Below are 19280 nucleotides of genomic sequence, written 5' to 3'. Positions count from 1 at the left end.
TGGAACACTAAAGCATAAAAACAACAATTAAATCAAAGCCAAAATCAAACCATTACCAGTTGGAAAGTATAACTGGCAAAATATAACCTAACAAAATATGCTCCCAGTTAGCTTTGTGGAAAATGTAGGATCCAATTTCATAGTAGCTCAATCTAAACTTGAAACTAAAAGTCTGGGAATCTTTTTGGAAGTCTGCTACTTTGATTTGGACTCTTTTTACTCTTCCTTTAAACACTTTGAAAGGAGGATTTCTGACATACTCCATAAAAACACATAACATCAAAAGTACTGCAGACTAAAGACACTACTTGTCTACCTTGTGTCTTCTTTGTAGCTTTAATAAGCATGCTCCAAGTGTCTGTAGATGTACTGTGCACTCTGACCTTTCCTTCATAGGTATAGTTAGATCATCTTATTCAGGGTTCTTCAGAGAATAACTTAGAGGAACAGGGAGACCCGGAATAATGAGACACTGTTACAGGTCTAGAGTTAACTCCATCTGACTTACACAATATGTCTTCTCCTAAACTAGAACTTCCAGGCCCTGCCAAGGCAGCCACTTCAAATCACCAAGAAGCAGTACATCCAAGGTATGCTACACACACACACACACACACACACACACACACACACACACACACACACACACACACACACACACACACACTTATTATAATAGAGAGAGAGAGCAAAAAACCCTCCCACACACCTCAGAGAGTGACAATGATGCATTGGAAGTGCAGTGCAAGTGTATGTTAGAGAGTGAGGAGGACCTCCTTTGGAGCATGCAGAATAAGCTGGAACAAGTTAAAAAAAAACAAACCCAAAGGACGATAAAGCAGCAGCAGCAAAGGCCTTCTTACCAAACTGTGTCAAATGTGTTTCCTACATGTTTGTGTACTACCCCCCTGCTGTAGCCTCTTCTTGTTTTGCTTGTTAGTTCAGGACTGCAGCTGTAGCACACTTCTGATTTCAGCCTGTGGATAATTAAAAATGCAGTTTGTTGCATTTAATTATAATAATAATCAGTTTTATGGACGTACAGCTCAGAAGTTTACATCCATTCATCGTGGGCATGAATGTCGCGGTAAATTGGGGTTTTTAATGATTTCTTTGAACTGCTCTTTTCCAGGGTGGAACGATAGTACCAGATACAACTTAAATGACTTTTAAAAAGAGTTGGGTGCACAAGTTTAAATTTATTTTGGATTTTCAGATAGCCGCATAGGGTGAAAAGAATATATACAAGCTCAAATTTATGCATACATTCTACACGGACACCTCATTAAATATCCTCTCCACGCCCACCAGACACTTTAGGTAGCCATCAAGAAGCTTCTGGCTTGATTCTGATTGGATATTTTTCACATCTCACATAAAACTTTTCTCCAGAAGGTGTTTGGGTTGTAGCTGTAGCTTGAAGGTATACCTTTGACCCTGTGGGAATTAGAGAAAATCTAAATAAATTCAAACTTGTGCACCAAGTCATTAAAGTTGTATGCTGCGCAATCATTCCACCCTGGGAAAAGAGCACTTCCAAGAAGTCATTAAAAACCCAAACGTAACATGACATTCATGCCAATGATGGGTGTTTGTGTAATTCTGCACATAGTACCAAGATCCTCAAATGAACATACCAGAATGTGAAATATTTTTCCTTCTTAGAGCGCATTTTCATTAAAACATCTCTGGATGCATTATTAAGGTTGCATTTATTACTAAAATACAAACTTGGGTTTGTATAGTGTATCATACACAGAAAACCAGTCTATCTCCGTTCTGCATGTGGTGTTGCTTTCATGATCCATATGAACACAAGCATCCACTTGGCAGTTTTAGACCTGATTATTTTCCCAGTAAGTGTTCTTGTCAGGCTTTCTCCAAGCTTTAATTACTGTGATTTTCCCTTGCTGCACACTATAATATTTGGTAAATACTTTCAAACTGCCAGCATGAAAACAGCAGGAGTCTTCAGTTTACATGAAAGTTTTTTGACAACTCTACAGAAAAATTACTCTATGACAGAATTTGGCTATGATGGCAAACTTGAATTGGATTGAATTTTGAATTGATATACCTTTATTAGTTCTACAAGGGGAAATTTCATAAGGCTGCCGACCTATTGCACGCAATGGCGGCGCCATCTTACCATCAGACCATACATACATTACACAAAACATCACATGGGGAAGACGGGTCAGAGAGGTATAACAATGGAAAATGCACCACATGAGGAAGGATAAGGAGAAAAAAATAACTCCCCTCAGACTGAGCTCCAACAGGGAGATCAGTTTGAGAACAGAAAAAAAACCCCACCTCTGCACATAGCACATGAAAAAACTCTTAATACACCAAAGAAACACATGACAAGCAACAGGGGTGGGTAAAGGGTGAGAGACAGCCGATTTAGACAGTACATCCGGGCCTGCGTGTGCTGGTCTCCTTGATCCACCGTCAGCATCGGAAGGGAATAAGCGTTGAAGGCGTTTGGAAAGGGAGGGGGGATGAGTGTCAGTGTATAACAGTCTTCCAGCCAACCCAGGTGGCCTTGCATGGAATGGGAAAGAACAGACTAAACACAGTCTGATAGGTTTGTAGCTTGAACCTATTCGCTGGAACGTTGAAGACAATATAATTACACAGCAAGCAAGACACGAAGTAGGCAAAGTTCTTCATGTTTCTCGTGCACGGGAGAGAACCGGACAAACGCCGTTCCTTTGCTTGACCCCAGTTGCTCTCGTCTGCTCCCCCGTAACACCGCTCTTTTATTGAGGTTACATGAATATACATAGGTTCATTAACATATGACGTCGACATACAAACATTGAGTACCTTGCCTGTGCGTTGTGTAAGTGTGTGTGTGTGTGTGTGTGGGGGGGTCAGAGTGTGACCCCATAAATAACTTCCCTAAACCTGCTGGTCTGGAAGTCCAGCAGTTTATCTAAACAAAAGGCACTTAGACTAAAACAGATATAGATACGTTATCCTACCATAAAACAATAAGACAAGGTACGACCTCTCTCGTGCTCCCAGAGTGCTCTGGAATGCACACAAAGTTTGCAGACTATTAAGGATCAACCCTCTACCAATCTAAAACTAATTATAAAACTCTAAGCATATATAAGTAGATATTTCTAAGCATAAATGACAATCAACAATACAAAACCTGACACAGTCGTTATCAGGGTGTTGTTGTTCAGCTCCAGCCTTGAGACAGCAGCTGGCGCCAAAGGGGTATCCGCATAAGTGATGGTATTTTTTACTTTAGTGCGAACAGCTCATATGAATTTCAAAGCAGTTCTACAGTCCAACACTGGTCTCTCAATCTCCTGTTGGAGAGCCGCGAGCTTCGCCATACTTGCGTTCTGTGATGTTGTCATTTCTTGTGCTCAAGGAGCCGATTCTGAGAACTCACGGCAGTGTGCCTCCCCGAGATGTCATCCAATTTGCGCCCAGAGATGTTATTCCGGGCTAGCCCTTCCAAGATGTAATCCAGTCTGCAGTCAGAGATCTTATTCTGAGTATTCACAGCAGCCGTAGCCTCTCCAAGATCTTATCCGTGCTGCACTCAATGAGCCCATTTTGAGAAACTCACGCCTCGTCCCATCGTTTCAATCCCAGCGGGCAGCCTTGTGGGGGTTTGAACAGCCGGTTCCGCTTCCTTAATTCTTCGGTAAGCCAGGGCCAAGCCAGCTCCGATCAGCAAGAACCCTGTTACCATGGTTCCGAATAGGTAGATATCATCAGCACTCAGGCTCACCCGAGCCCAGACTTCTCGTTGAGAAGGGGTGTCAATTGCATCTAGGGTCCAGTTGATCCAATCCATAATTCCTCTTTTAGGTTTTAGAGAACAGACTGTGAGAGAATGTTCCAGGGAAAAGTAATACAAAAAACACAAGACTAGACAAGGACATAAGAGGCTAAGCAGGGAAGCTAAGGGAGAGGAGGAGGAGAGGAGAAAAGTGCGACCGCCTTCGTCAAGAGCAAGAGCAGACGAAGTTTTCTTCAGTTTATAGGCCGAATAAGTAGATTATAGGTTGAAGCTCTGTCCAGAACAGGGTTCATCAGTGCTTTTTATTTCATATCAATGCAGCTTAAAATGTTAAAAATGATGTTGAATCTGTCTTAAATCCTTTAAGACATTATTTCTTTACATTACATTTATATTTATATATTCTAAGTTTCACAACCATCATTTATTAAAGAACTGGATTTGTTAAATTCCAAATCCCATAAACTAAACTAGACACTCACGACACATTAATCGAGTGTAATTAATCTGTTTTTACCCAGGTACAGTAAATCTTTGATTGGCACTTGATGATGTCTCTGGGCAGTTTTTAAGGCCCCTGTCTAAACAAATGGGAAAAGAGCCATAACTTTAATTTAAGGGCCCACAAAGTGATAAAAAGTGTAGAAACCGAATCAGAATAAATACTCTTATTACAACATTACAACATTAAAATCCTCTGTGGTAATGTACAGATGCTGAATTACAAAGATTGAGTCTTTATCCAGATAGTTATCGACGTACAGTTGAAGCTGTAATGCGTATGTCAGCTCAACAACACATTTTGATCATGTTTAGCACTCCAGCTGTTGATTGTCTCTTTGGGGACAGAGGCGGGAAAACTACAGTCTTTGCTTTTATATTATATTTTCTTTTCATTCCTTTATTGCTGTGCCTCCCTTCTATAATGTCTCTGACTGAACATCTCAACCTAACATTTGTTTCATGCACCTGTGATGCAAAGAGCTTGTGACAGATTACTAGCTCCTATTTAAGGATGGATTTCCTTGCTTTTATGAGGTCATCTGGTATCTGGAGAGTCAGTTTAATCCTTGCCTGCTTCACAGCTACCAGATCAGCCGGCTGACAGCGAGTCCCAAACACAAGATGATGAATAAAACATTAAAACAAGTCCGTCCGTCTTGGCGTGACCACTGACACAGACACCGCTGCTGTCAGGCACAGCCATTGGTGCTGCACTCAGCTTTATTGCTTTATCTCTGTCCTCTCAGTGCCTTTTTTATTTCTTCCTGTGTGAGTGATTCATAGGTGCTAACATCAGCACCTCTGCTCCCCTCTCACTCAGGCTCCCAAAGGTCCTTGTCATCAAATCCTCTTCAGCCTCTGCTACATCCCTCGTATCATCCGCGCTCTTCCTCCATCACTATCCCTGCTTCCCTCCCTCTGTCATTCTCCTATCAGTTATCACTTTGTGACTTGAGGTGCGAGGTGGAGACACTAATCACAAAGGATAGCAGTGCATCAGTTTGTGTTTATGATATTTGTGTGTGTGTGCAGCTTTAGTGGGATTTTAATCACGCTGACGTGGGCCGTGATGGTTCACACAGTGTGATGGCTGTTATTGTGGTCATTTCTCCCTTACAAAGGTCAGCACTTCAGTTCAGCACAGGGCTGTGATAGCCTGGTCCTGATTGGGTTCCTCTTAAAGGTGTATTGCAGCAGCGTAACTTAACCCTTTATGAAGTCGGATACAAGTGTTTTTCTTGCTCCTTTAAATCCCCTGCTTACATTTCCTCTGAGTGTCTCTTTCTGTATACTCCACAAACTCTTCATTCAGTTTTGTTCATGGTTTTAAATGTGCCGAGAAAGATATCCCTACATTACACACTGAGATTCTACACATATATATAGTGGGTCAAATGAATTTGAATTCAATTAGCCATGGCATTTCTAACAAGAAGGGGAAGTGATAAAGCGGGCAAAGACATTAAGCTCAGCATCTGTGTGGTTTACAGTATATTGATCATTATTTATTAAATGCCTGACATTTTGATTGCACAAAGAGTGCATAACCTTCATTAACACTCAGTGGATCAATGGTCCAGTAATGTTATAGTCACAATGGGGAAAACAGTGACTAAGACCACAAAACAGCTAAGATTGTGGCTTATCTTGCCTTTGAAATGGTCGCTTCAAAGACGGGAACCTGGTTTGCGGACGCTCATAGTCAGTTGCCATCTTCAAAGCAACTTTGGTGCATGAAGGTGACGATAAAACAGCAGCTAGACGGAGTCAGTCTGCCAGCAGTTTGGTATTAACTGGGGTCAAGTTGGCAATTACATTCAGTCTGTTTGTAATAAATCGTGAGTTTTATTTTTATTCCAGTGTGACTGAGCCATAAAAGACCTGTGAAGCAAACCAGATGGCATTCACTGAGTAGTTTTTTATTTAAAGCCAGTATTATCGCATTAAAAATATTAATAAACGACATCACAACACAGATAAGAGTAAGTTAAGAACAAGCTGTCTGTATACAGTATGCATTTAAACTTTCCTGCACTCTGATAGCAGCCACCCTGTCTCTTTTAAACAGCAATACCTAAAAAATGTTCTATGTCACATCTATGTTATATTTACATTTTTATAAATTAAGCTAGCAGTATATGAGGTCATTAAAAAGTAATTAAATTAGCTGTTTATGGGGAAATAAGAATAAACAGGGAGCAGTAAAAGTGGGATCCAGAAGAGATTTTATTTCACTTTAATTTAATTTAATAAGGGTAATTTTATACCTCCATAACAATGAACTAGCAAGCTAAATTAGTGTTGATATCCTATCATAAATGAATAAATTGCATTAAGTTGGAAAAACAATAATTAGTCATTTGAAATGTGTATTATAATTTTTTTCTTGTTAATTGGACAAGAAGTTTTGTTCACCTTCAACTTTTAATGCAAAAACCTATTTTGAATCCAGCCTTGAGGACAAGTGACAAGAGGCTGTAACCTGTGTATAGTTATACATTTGTAGTTTGGAGTATCTCTTGCTTTACAGTAAATGATGATTTACAGAGTTATTCCTCAGCGCCTGTGTTTGGTTCTCAAAGGAAAAGAAGACGAGGTGGTGACTGTGCATCCTCGGGCCATGTTCATTCCTCAGGAGGGCTGCACGTTTCTTGCTGCAGGTGAGGAAATGGGAAGTATCAAAACATAACCTTTTTGGCTCCTCGCTTGTTCCCACAGCAGGTAGCACCACACGTTTGATTTAGAAAAGTTCTATACCAAATGCCCTTTGTGCCATAACCCCAAATTGGATTTGTGTCTCTGGCTGGAATTGAACCAGCAGCCTTTTTACTTGCCAGTGGATGTGTACACGACTACACCATGGAACGACTTGTAATTCAACCTAATTAAGTGCATGTGAAATGATATTATAGAGTCATTTGGTATCTTTATCTTCCTGTGTTTGTTTTTGATTCCAGAGATCTGTTTATTTTGGGATTCATACAGCGTATCGGATCTCTTTAAATGCACTTTGTCAGTGCAGAATAACCCAATGTTGCTTTGGACACAAAGGTATCTCCTGTACTTGTACTTAGAGTACATGAGCAGTTTAATCACTGCTCATGTTTTGACACATCATTTATTCTCGAGTCGACAGAAATTACCTGCTCAGGCATGTCTTTGCATTTACTGTCGAGCCAGACAGTAACTACGTCTAAGAGAGTGAAAGAATTGCTGCACCGTAGTAGTGCCAGCATTAGTTCTGCTTTTGTAGCCTAGCCTAGTGGGAAGAGTATGAACATCTGTTTTGACAGCAGCCCAGATTAAAATGAGATATGTGAGTAAAACAAGACTAATTAAAGCCTTTTCAGTAACACTTAGTAAAAAGAAAGGTCTCAGTAATAAATGTCAGTTGTAATAAGACTATTGTAGGTACTTACAAGATAATTGTCATACAATAGCAGCATGTATTATGTGTTAATTATGCTCGATAAGGTGTTAATTATAGCATCATAAGCCCTTGTTAGACAAAATCACTTGTTTAATTCTGTTTTATTTAAATAGCACCAAACAACAACAGTTGTCTCAAGCTACTTTATACTGTCAGGTAAAGATCCTTCAATAATACAGAGAAACCCACAACAATTCAACAACCCTTTATGAGCAGACAGTAAGCGACAGTGGGAAGGAAAAACCTCCAACAGAAACAGACTTAGAGAGGGGCAGCCATCTGCTGTGACCGGTTAGGAGTGAGGGGAGGAAGACAGGACAAAAGAGCCACAGATGAATAATAATTCATCTTTAAATGCAGAGTGTATAAACATATGCTGAGTGAAGAATAAACACTCAGTGCATCATGGGAATCCATGGGACTAGTTTTTCAGCGTCACTCTGAGATAGGATATTTCTAAATTTAGAGATATTGTGCAAATGGAAGAAAGCAGCTCTTCATATTTGTTTAATATGTGCACTGAACGACATATCCTGGTCAAAAATCACTCCAAGGCTCCTCACGGTGTGGCTGGAGACCAAGGTAAAGCTATCCAAAGTAAGCATCTGATTAGATACTGTATTTCTTGGAATTTCAGGGCAGAGTACAATAACCTCAGGTTTTTCTGAATTTAGATTCAGGAATTACCTGGCAAAAGTTCATAGACATTTTAAGAATGCAAATTAAAGGCTACTTTATTAGAATTGTTATATGCTTTATTTATGTATTTATTGGTATTCAGCTCTGTGCTTATTGACCTAAGTGTTTTTTTGTAGCTACTGCAGCTAAAGAGAGAGTCCTTCCTAGTTAAATATTTTATTATACATTAATTATACATGTTTCTTATCAGCAGGTATATAATTGCCTATCAACTAATGCATGTTGCAAAGATCTGACTCTAAAGCATTACACAAGTTTCACTGATCTTCTTTTATTTTCTGACAAACATTTGCAGCATCAGTGTTCTGACTTCAGGTCCCGTACTTCAGCTGAAGTTTCTAACTGTGAGCCCAAACAGCCCTCTTTTGCTGACATGACCTCGACTGGCATCAGAAGGTCACTCCTGGGTGCAATGGTGATGTAGCTGTGCAGGCAGATAGGGCAGAGTCGGGACACTGTCAGTCTGGGAGAGCTTTGTGGCAAGCCGGGGTGTCTGCTGGTCCTGACAGTGTGGCACACTTACATAACCAGGCAGATAAAACAGGGTTAGCATGAGGACAGCAGCAGAGTAAGAGTGAGGATCCCACACATACACAAAGAGCAGGGAGGCTCTAACACGCTCGCGCCAGCAAGCCAACACATGCCCACACCAAAACATGGACTTAGAGGCAAGATTGCCATGGAAACAACCCCTCCGAGGGAGGCCTCGCAGAGCCCCGCCACTTGCATGTCCTCTGATGTCCTTTCCAAACTGGAACTGGTACAGTGTGTGTATCCGTGTGTGTGTTTACACAGGAAAGCAACCGCTGTTCCTTTCCTGTGTCCTTATAAAAAGTTCAATGAGACGCATCAGAAGGTATCTGAATATTAATTTCTAGTCTGTAAAAGCAGTGTGTGTCTATTGATTCCTACCCCCCCCCATTTCACCTAAGATAAACAAACTGTTCTTCGTACTACATTTTGAACATCCTCCCTTTCCCAAAGCAACCTGTGTGCATCTGATGTGTCATTGTTTATTTTTACATTTCTGAACTCGTTTGTTTTCTGTTGGGAGATGTCTGCTGGTGTGTGGGAGCTGCAGAGTGAGGAAGAAAGGGAGCTAGCCAAGATGAGAACAAGGCAAGCTTCCGACCCTCATCAAGCCTTCTTAAAGGCCTGCAATTAGATTGGTTTTATTTTCATTTCTTTAGCTTTCTAAGTTGATAAAAGCAATACTTTTGGCCATCCTGCAAGCTTTTCATCAGAGATTTTAATTTAGAAAAAGCCTCATTGAAATATGTTATGAAGCTTTTCAAATGGTTTGACTATCAAACAGGCAGATGAATGACAAAGTTGAAGGTAAATTAAAATGTTAATAGCAGCTGCATAATGTGCTCTTTTACAGTATCAGCAGACATTTTAGAGATCAAAGGCTGACTTTGTTCACATCTGTGTGCGGGCATGACTCATAATCTGCTAACTTAATTATAATTTAAGTTAAGTTTTTAGAGAAACAAATTCACCTTGACCTCCAAACATGGCTCATGTAGCATATTTATTAGTTCCCTGGCTTTAATTTGGCTTTAAGTCTCTGAAGCCTGTTTTTTTAAGTACAAGTGGTAAAAATTATGAAGTTTTTCATTGGTGGAACCACTGAAATTGTTTACATTTACTCCATGGTATCTTTTGAGCTTCAAAGTCAGCAGCTCAGTTTAAAAAAATCATTTATTTCTTTATCACAAACTGAAGCTGAACAGTATTAGAAGAGGACAGAGCAAAGCTGATCAGAATAAAGAAACAATGAAAGAAATAAAGTGCCGAACAGATTACAGGGAGATTACCTCTATTGATCCTGATACTGTTTTCTTTCCTGAATAAACCCTGGCTGCATTTGCACAAAAAATGTACAAAGAATATATATTTAAAAATATCAGCAGCTTTCTCTTTCTAGAATTTATTCTCAATCATGAAAAACTAATGGCACTACTACTCAGTTTCTTTTAATATGCTGTCCATATTAATGTTTAAGTCGTGTCAAGTTGTCACTAGCATGAGCTTCTTGCACTACTGGTGGGTGCAGTGCTGTAGAAACAAAGCAGGGTTGAGTTAAAGAGAAGCGTTTTGTCTGTCAGGGTTATTTCTGTGTGGATCGATTCAAGGTTTCCTGACTGCAGGCCTTGGAGAACATATATAGACCACACACAGGCTAAGTCAGGATCACAGATTCACGTGTTTCATACTCTAGCTGCATATATTTCTATAATATCAGCCCAGAAACTTTCTCTTCTCCTTTCTGTTTCTCTTTATACACACACACACACACACACACACACACACACACAAGGATCCTGGTCAGCAATATGTTTCTTAGGCTGCCAGCCATGCTTGGAGGAAGTGTGATCGAGCTCATGAAACATTAATGAGATGATATCTTTAGAAACTCCCTCGCTCATCTCAGCAGAACCAAGACTCTGTCTCTTTTCCTCCATCTTTCACCTCACTATCACCCCTCCACCCTGCTTTCTTTTCTTCATTCAACCCCCTGGAGTCTCTGCCTTTATCCATCCCTTTTAAAATTTCCTTTGCAATTTATACTCGGAGCTTGGCTAAATGGAAATCAGTGTTTGTTTGAACCCACATTGTGAGCCGAGCAGTCGAGGGAGGCTATTACAAATTCCTTCCCTTCTTTGTAGGACTGAATGATTTGACCTGAAATCAGCATTACATAAACTGTCAGACTTAGCACAATAATGACAAATTTAATGCTGCTTATTTTTAATGCACTAGGATATAAAATATTCATCCTCAGAACACCATCCACATATACACCAACAGAAACCTACCGCAGCTGGTATTTTTATCCTGAGTGAATATTTTCCTCTGCCTGTTTCCAGTTTCTTTTCCCCACATTTGGTTGACTTTAATTTGATTTTGGAGCAGGGAAGCAAAGGAAAGGGATCTGTCTGGTTGGAATACCAGTAAATGTAATGTACTGCAGTGGCTTTGTCAGAGTGAATAGAAATGTGTGTTTGGGTTTCCTTGTGTGTGAGTATGTGTGACTACATCTTAAGAGGTGTTTCAATTTAGATCTACCAAACTGACAAGAGAGCAGCTGCCCTAACATGCTGATCTGTGTGTTTGTGTTTGCATCTGTGCGCATGTTGTGTACTCTTTGTGTTTGTCCGTAGTTTCAGCCTCTGGTTATCTTTCTGCTTATGAAAAGGCCTTTTCCGAAATGGGTCAGGTGTCAGAGGCCTTTTTAGTTCAGGTATTTTATTTATTTATTTATTTGTTTATTTATTCATGTATTTGATCTGCAGTTGTACTCCCATGAAACTGTTTTCCTCTTTTGCAGTTACTCACTCCTCTCCTATCTCTATTTTATTTGCCACTTTTTTATTTTGGTTTTTTGACTAATATTAGTCTTTAAAAATATGCGTTTCACCTATTTTGGATTGCAAGTAAGAATCAGATTTATTTAAAATACTGTTTTAGCTTTTTTAAGGTTGAAGAAAACATATTTCTCTGGGTGCAGCTTATGGTCTTATAACAGAGCTGTGAGCCTGAGGTGGCCACGTTAATCCCTCCCTATGACATCATACAGAGCTACAAGTAAAATAAACCGTTTAAAACGAAGCATTTAGAGTAGACTGATGCCATCAGTGACTTATTTAAAACTTTGGCCGTGACCACGGTAGGTCGATATTAGCTTGTTCTTTAGTTCGTGAGTTCTCTTGGGAGATCAATGAGTTTAAACAGCATGAAAGTCATTCACAGTACATGGCCTTATCATTTTGGTGACACGTTCACCAAATGCCTAAATGTAATTACCATTAGATGAACTAAAATACTTTATAGTCAGTGTGACATTTAAATGTGCGCTGCCCATAGTCACATCAGGTTTTAATAACAGCATTTATGTAGAAAGTTGCGTGTCCTTTCCCTAATAGCCCACATTTACGTGGCAGAGTTTGTTCACTCTGAGGCGGATGCAGTGAAATGGATCCAAATCACGTCAATTACGCTATGACATGGAAAGTAAAATCAAAGTGCCTTGTGAAATCAAATTGATGTATTCACAGGAAACCCTGTTGTTAGGGGCATTATGGAGAATTAGGGAGCAAGATACAATAGTGTAATTGCAGCATGCTTCATTACATTGTCACGTAAGAAAGTCAGCTCCCGTTGGGAGTTTTTTGACACCTGCGTACAGTAAAGTTTTAAAGTACTCGGCTGAAAAAGCTCAGGGCTGTGCTATTAAGTGGAAACTTATGCACTAAGTCACAGTGGTTTTCCAGATCAGAACAATAAAGCAGATGTTTGTAAGGAAAGTAGCTTATTCCCAGGCCGGTAATGGCAGGAATAATGGGAGAAAGATTACTTTCATCCAAAGTGCCAACACAAAATCTCTCTAGGTGCTCTTTGTGATGTTCCAGCTGGTTTTCAGCACTCACTGAATCTGGCTAAAATTAGATCGTCGGGGTCAGTAAATGTGCTGAGCGCCTCTGGATCAATTCTTTTGATTTACATGAGTAGACACTGAAAACTTTGATTGTAAATCTGGCTGCCTTGTCTGTGTTGTCTCCATAGCCTGTATATAAATTAGGGCTGAACGATTATGGAAAATAATCTAATTGCGATTTTTTGCCCCAATATTGCGATTGCGATGCGACATGCGATTATTTTTTAAGGTCTTTGTCTTCTGTATTATTAAACAAAGACAAGCAATACATCATATAGTATGGTCAATACTATATTACATTAATTTTAAACTGTTCTTTCCTGGAAGACAGACCTCTGTTATGATGACATGAGGTGATGCATGAATTGATGACTGACATTTTTATTTAACTTCTTCAATCACAACAGTATATTTGAACATACACAATAGTTTATTTTTAGCTTACAAACATCTGAGCATAAAGTGCTGACAAGGAACCCTGGTGTAAACATTAAAATGAAAGTCAGTACAATGTGCAGATTGCAGAAATATACATAAACAAAATCAGTGGCTTTACCACACTCAGTTTTTCGACATCTGTGAACTACTAGACAGTCATTCAATTAAAAAATAATATTAAATAAATAAAACTAATAAATAAAAAATACACACATCTTACTGATCTCTGCAGTCAGTAACATTACACATAAAGCGCAAACATAATAGCAATTGTATAAACACACACACAAACACGCCTTTAAAGTTTAAAGGCGTGAAATTGGACGGTCTAGTTCTGATTAGCGTCACCGCTGTCTCGGTGGAGTTTAATAAACTCAGCCGTCTGCTTCTTGCTATCTAAAATATAACCAGACACTGGTGTAAATTCTCGACTGTCTCATACTTCTGTTTAATAAGTTTTCTGTTTGACGTTTAGTCAGCTGTGTGAAAACCAAGGAGGAACCCACCCGGGGGATTAATAAAGTTTTATTTTATCTAATCTAATAACTTTAATCTCAGCCAAACCGATTTACTCACGAACAAACAAAACACTGAAAAAAGCCCAACAATAACATTTTTAGGTTGTCTAAGTGACTTATATATTACGTTTAACCCGAGCAGCGAAACTCCGCGGTGATCTGAAAATGATGTGCCGGGAGTTGTGCCGTTCTCGGCCGCATCAGTAACCCTCGAGCTCCCGGCTAGCTATCGAGCTGGTGGGTAGCAGACGCCTCTGAAAACGTCGAAGCACTTTTGCAAATATGGGATATCTTGATAAACCGAGCAGATATTTGATGTTTACACAACTACTTTCTCGCCTGAAAATATGTTAAAAGTTTATTTTGTGACCCAGAAAGATTAGTATGAGTAATTTTAAAACTTAGTAGCGGCCGCCATTGCTGGAAACTGGAGTTTGGCTGGGCCGCGCTATGACTTCTGGGATATGGTAGGCCACGAAGGACACACCCGACCCATCCTTCAAATTCGGGGAAAAGGAGGACGCATTTGTCGGCTACATTCGGAGGAGTCTACGAATTTGGACAGCCTTCGGCGCGTCGCTGTGATGTAATCGGTCTACAAATGCGGCCTCAGGAGGATGCAGCCCATGAATTTGGACATGTCCAGAGTATAATCGCAGCCTTTGCGGTTAGAAAATTGCACTTGATCATGTCGCGATATTATCGCAAATGCGATATATCGTTCAGCCCTAATATAAATGATGGATATGAGACTGTGATATGCACCTTTGGTTTGGGAAGTCTTGCTTTAAAGCCATGATTTGAACATTGTTAACCATCTTTTTGTTTTGTTATATTTTAAACCCACATGTTCTTAGTGAGGAATGGCTCTGACTGGGGGATCAGAGCCAGGTTATGTTTTATAACCTAACTTTTAAACTAGCAATTGAGGTCATAAACTCCCCAGCAAAGTGTTTACTGAAGTCAAATGTCAAGTAAGTAGCGAACTCGGACTACTGCTGTTTTATGTACTCTCTGTGGTTATGTGAGATTCATTTCAGGAATGGATAACACAATTAAAGTTAAACTTCAGGAATATCAGTCAGTCCAGTTAGTTAGAAACCATTGTGAATCTATTTCACCTGTTTTGGTGCAAATGAAAGTGACAAATCCTGCAGTGGAGAGGCAACAAGACAACACAACAACAGGCCCAGTATGTGCTTCTTTGTGCAAGGATGAACAGAATAAGGGCATGATGTCCTTTAGTAGGATCTGTGCTCACAGCCCAGAATCGTGCATCATGATTGGCTGGAACACCAGAACTGGGAGATCTGCCTCTGGTGCTTCAGTCTCAGAAGAGAGCAGGTCCACACTGAGCATGTGTGACAGACATGAAAGACTATACAGATGCCATGGTGAATGTTATGCTATTAGCACCATTATCATGTGGGTCAGTGATTGTATGGAAAGGCATATTTTGGGGGGATAGCACAGGCCTCCACATGCTAATCAACAGTAGCTTGACTTCTGTTAGATACCAGGATGAAATGCCCTGGGTTCCTCCTGGTCCAACTGGATCCAACTGGGAACCTCTATGGCACCACCCGTGGACTGTGGAGTGGCTGCTTTAACTGTGTCTTTAATCACCTTTAATCTTAGCAGTTTGACATATACATTTTGGTTTGGTGATCGAACACTGGCATCAACAGCTGGTAGAAACACGTGGCTCACAAAGACGCAGATATGTTCTACACACAGTTTTATTTTAGCGCTTATTTCTTCCTGGAAGCTCTCGCTCTTTAGACCTTGGTGTCTGTATTGATTGCTCCACTCAGGAGGGCAGGTTGGGGAACAGAAAGTAGTAGTTTTCGCACCAGTAACACTTTCCTCTGATAGAAATGTCTCAGATTAATTGTAAACAGTAAAAGGGAGTAACTTCATGTGGAGGTGGTAGGATGTTGTTACCTTCAAAAGGAAACACACTTGCTGTTTTAACCAACTGCTGGCTCTAGCTGTATATCGACTATCCAGACATGAAAGTGGTATTGATCTTCAAAACTGCCAGTGAGTGAAAAAGCCCTTTGCCCAAAATGTCAAACACTTTTTAAAATATTCACAATCTAAAGCTTTTCCTTTTGCTTTCTGTGGAGTTGTTGTGATTAGATGATGACCAAATAAGGCATGTATTTGTGGCCTGGGATTACTCATGTTGTGGGGACACAAAGTAAATCTCCTTTCACAGACTCAACTCGTGTTTTGGGACAGAGAATTAAACCTTAAATCTGAGAAGTTTCGTTAGAGGTTGCGGTCAGAGATAAACATGGCTGTGTCTGTGTGTTTGTATGTGTGTGTCAGACTTTTGTCAGGTGGAGCTGCGCCTGTTGGCCCACCTGTCCTCTGACCCTGAGCTGCTTCGCATTTTTACCAACCCGCAGGCCGACGTCTTTACCATGCTGGCCTCTCAGTGGTGGGTCTCCATCAGTCACACACACACACACACACACACACACACACACACACACACACACACACACACACACACACACACTCAGGTTCTCCCTTGATCGACTTGCCAAGGTGAGTTTTGGTCCTATACAGGGTTTCTCCTTCCCTCTCTGCCTCCCAATCTCCCTTGTTTCACTTCACATCCTAATAGTCTGGTTGCCATGACTACCATGCCAACGGCCTTTTTCTGTCTCTCTTCACTGGGCAGGACACCCGGGGCTGGTCATCCTGCTGATTACATTGTTGGGCTTTTGAAGTTTGTGTGTGTGTGAGTGTGTATTCTTACCCCTCTCTGTGAGTGTGTGTCTGTGTTGGTGCAGGTCTGTGCTGTCTCTTTGATGATGTGCATATGGTGTGTGTCATACCTACACTCCTGTCATCCATCTCAGACAGGTGTGTGTCAGAGGGCGCCGGTTAAACAGATTACCATATTAACAGCTCCACTGAGGCTTTGCAGTGTGTCTCTTTCATTATCTCTCTTTCACCTTTAAACAAATTAACTGGAGTCACCGCAGCACCGCTGGGATTACGCCACCTCGGTGTCTTTCTCTTATAGACCTCTTCCTCTTTCTATCGCATCATTAGTCTTCTGCTCATCCAGTTGTCCCTCAGCTTTTGCTGTGGTGTGTATGTATGTCTCTTGCCCCTGTTGTTGTTATGCTCTTTTCTTTTCTGTCACTCATTTTTACTTATATTTGGTCAACTTTCACCCTCGCCTCAGCCATCATTCAGCTAAAGCACAGTAATGTTCCTCTGCTTTCTCTGATTAGAGATAGCTGTTACCGGACTTTTATTTTTTGTTTTTGTCATATTACAAAATGAATTGATTGAATATCATGTGGACTTCTTCTTTAAGAGGACAACTTGCTGCTCTGCTTGTTATTTAGCCTTGCAACGAATTAAAGGCACTTATTTTTGCAGTTTTTTTTTTTTACTCAGTGCATTGATGCCACTCCAGCAGGGGGCAATGAAAATCCAGAATAGCTTTTTCTTCAGCCAGATGTCATTGGAGGATAATGCTCACTTTTGGACCTCATAGGTTGCCTCCATTTACCCCCACATGTCATTTAACAGATACATATCTGTGCATGTGTGTGTGTGCCACAGAGAGAAAACAGCAGAGAGGTATTTTAGTGTACTGTACTGTCATCATATCTAAGAAGTCACATGTCATTATGCAAGGCTGGCACTGAAGCTCACCAGACTTGTAGTGTGGGTATGTGTGGGGCACTCCCTCAACACTGATCAGCTGTGGCAGCTCCCTGTCAGCCCCTCCAGAAATGCCACTTTGCAGACGTGTCATCCCACCCAGTCTGATCCCCAGTACTACGGCTGTCTGGAAGTCACATTACATAACTGTCTGTCTTCCCCTCTCCTGCAGCCTCTGTTCTTTTCTGTATTTATGCGGCTTTAACGTCTACATCTCACACTGCGCTTCTCTTTCTTGCTCTTATAATCTGTTGCCTGATGGGCTTTTTCTCGCTTTTATCTTTGCCCTTACTCTTTCTGTCTTTTTACTTTCTCTGCCGAGTGTCACTTTGGCCATTTCTTTAAAATTGCTGCCAATAACACCTCAATCAGCTTGAACAATATTTAATCTCTGATTGGTGACAGAAATCTTACCCCACATCCCTCGTTAGTCGTAGCCATCTTTTAATTTGTAAATGTTTAATACTTGTCAGCCAAAGACTTCATTTTCTTACTTGTCTTTAAAACAAAAAGTCTTATTTTATTGTAACATCAGTTTTTCTTTAAAAGCAAGTATCACTTCGGTGTTTTCAGTCGACTTTAAATCATAACTCTTCACTTCCACAGCAGTGAAAATGGATAAAATATTAGTGAAATTTCTGTCACTAATGGAATAATGCATCTCTCGCTCTCTCTGAATCTGTCTCTCAGGAAGGGGTTGAGTGAGAAAGAGGTGACATCTGAGGACAGAGAGCATGCCAAACGCGTTGTGTACTCTGTTGTTTATGGAGCAGGTGAGTACAAACACACCTCACAGAAAAGTGGTTTTGTCAATGAATAGGACAAATGATGAGTATGTTTCCAAATGAAAGCATAACAGGTTTAAGTGTCGTTGGTTTTGAAATGCAAGCAGTTCATAGTTTAAAGAGGGTAAATGAATCAGCATTATAGATAATTTAGAGTGCTGTGCAGCACTTAAGTGAAAGAAAAACAGCAAGAAGAGTCTGCAGTTTTATTCTGTGTGGATCAACTTTGTTTTTTGAAGCCAGCTTTAAGCGGCACATGGAGGAACTGCAGTTTTTGTTATTTCTACGTTGTCTTTGTTTTCCACCTCTGAAGGTTGCTCCTTGGTGTTTACTCATAAATGTCCAGCGATTTCTGCTGGGACATACTGTAGCTGTTTTCCTGTTCCTTTTATGTACTGAATCACAGTCCTGAATCAAGGGATGGGCGATGGAGGGAAAGATTAATATAAAAATAGACAGAAGAGAGCTGAAAGGAAGATAAATACATAAAACAGCCATGTGGCCCTTAAAGAGACTTGTTTGTGTGACTTGTGACCCATTTATGGTTCACACACAGGTGCATTTTCTTATGAACATGGACACACGTGACCACAGATCAGTGTCACAGGAGCTTGCTTGTTTGATTCTGGTGTCTGAAATATCTGCTGTTTGTATGCTTGTCATCAGGATTACACATAAACGTCTGAGCCATGAGTGTCATGAAGCTGTTGGAGAGGTGGAGCATGGACAAAGAAAGAATTGATTCTGTTTTGTTGTAGATCCAGATGACTTGGTAGAGAATATGCTCCACTGGCGTCCTGGCTCAGCATGTGTCTCTATCTGTGGATCAAGAATATTATAGATTTAACTGAAGCTACATAACCAAAAGTAGGACATGAAAAAATTCACTTAATAAAACAATATAATTGACTTTAGGACAAAGCAAAAAAAAAGAAATAATATTACTTTCAACATTGAGTAAAATAAAGTTAAACTATTTAATCTTGTTGTCACCATAACC

At 40.3% G+C, this 19280-nt stretch overlaps 1 protein-coding gene across 2 annotated transcripts in view; it reads left to right on the top strand.

Moving 5' to 3' along the window:
* Nucleotides 1-19280, top strand: part of poln (polymerase (DNA directed) nu) — an 81259-nt gene that overhangs the window by 43519 nt on the left and 18460 nt on the right. For both annotated transcript variants that reach the window (XM_085266593.1, XM_085266592.1), the window contains exons 19-22: nucleotides 533-590; nucleotides 6859-6936; nucleotides 16137-16248; nucleotides 18186-18268. In XM_085266593.1, coding sequence (XP_085122719.1) covers nucleotides 533-590; nucleotides 6859-6936; nucleotides 16137-16248; nucleotides 18186-18268 — 331 coding nt within the window. The remainder of the gene's footprint in view (nucleotides 1-532; nucleotides 591-6858; nucleotides 6937-16136; nucleotides 16249-18185; nucleotides 18269-19280) is intronic.

The sequence above is a fragment of the Mchenga conophoros genome, linkage group LG3 (assembly GCF_057382185.1).
Source record: "Mchenga conophoros isolate Kocher_MC1m ecotype Shallow Benthic linkage group LG3, M_conophoros_male_GT1.1, whole genome shotgun sequence".
Classification (NCBI taxonomy): Eukaryota; Metazoa; Chordata; class Actinopteri; order Cichliformes; family Cichlidae; genus Mchenga; species Mchenga conophoros.
The sequence above is the reverse complement of the archived record's forward strand: the minus strand, read 5'-3'. Positions and strand labels throughout refer to the sequence as shown.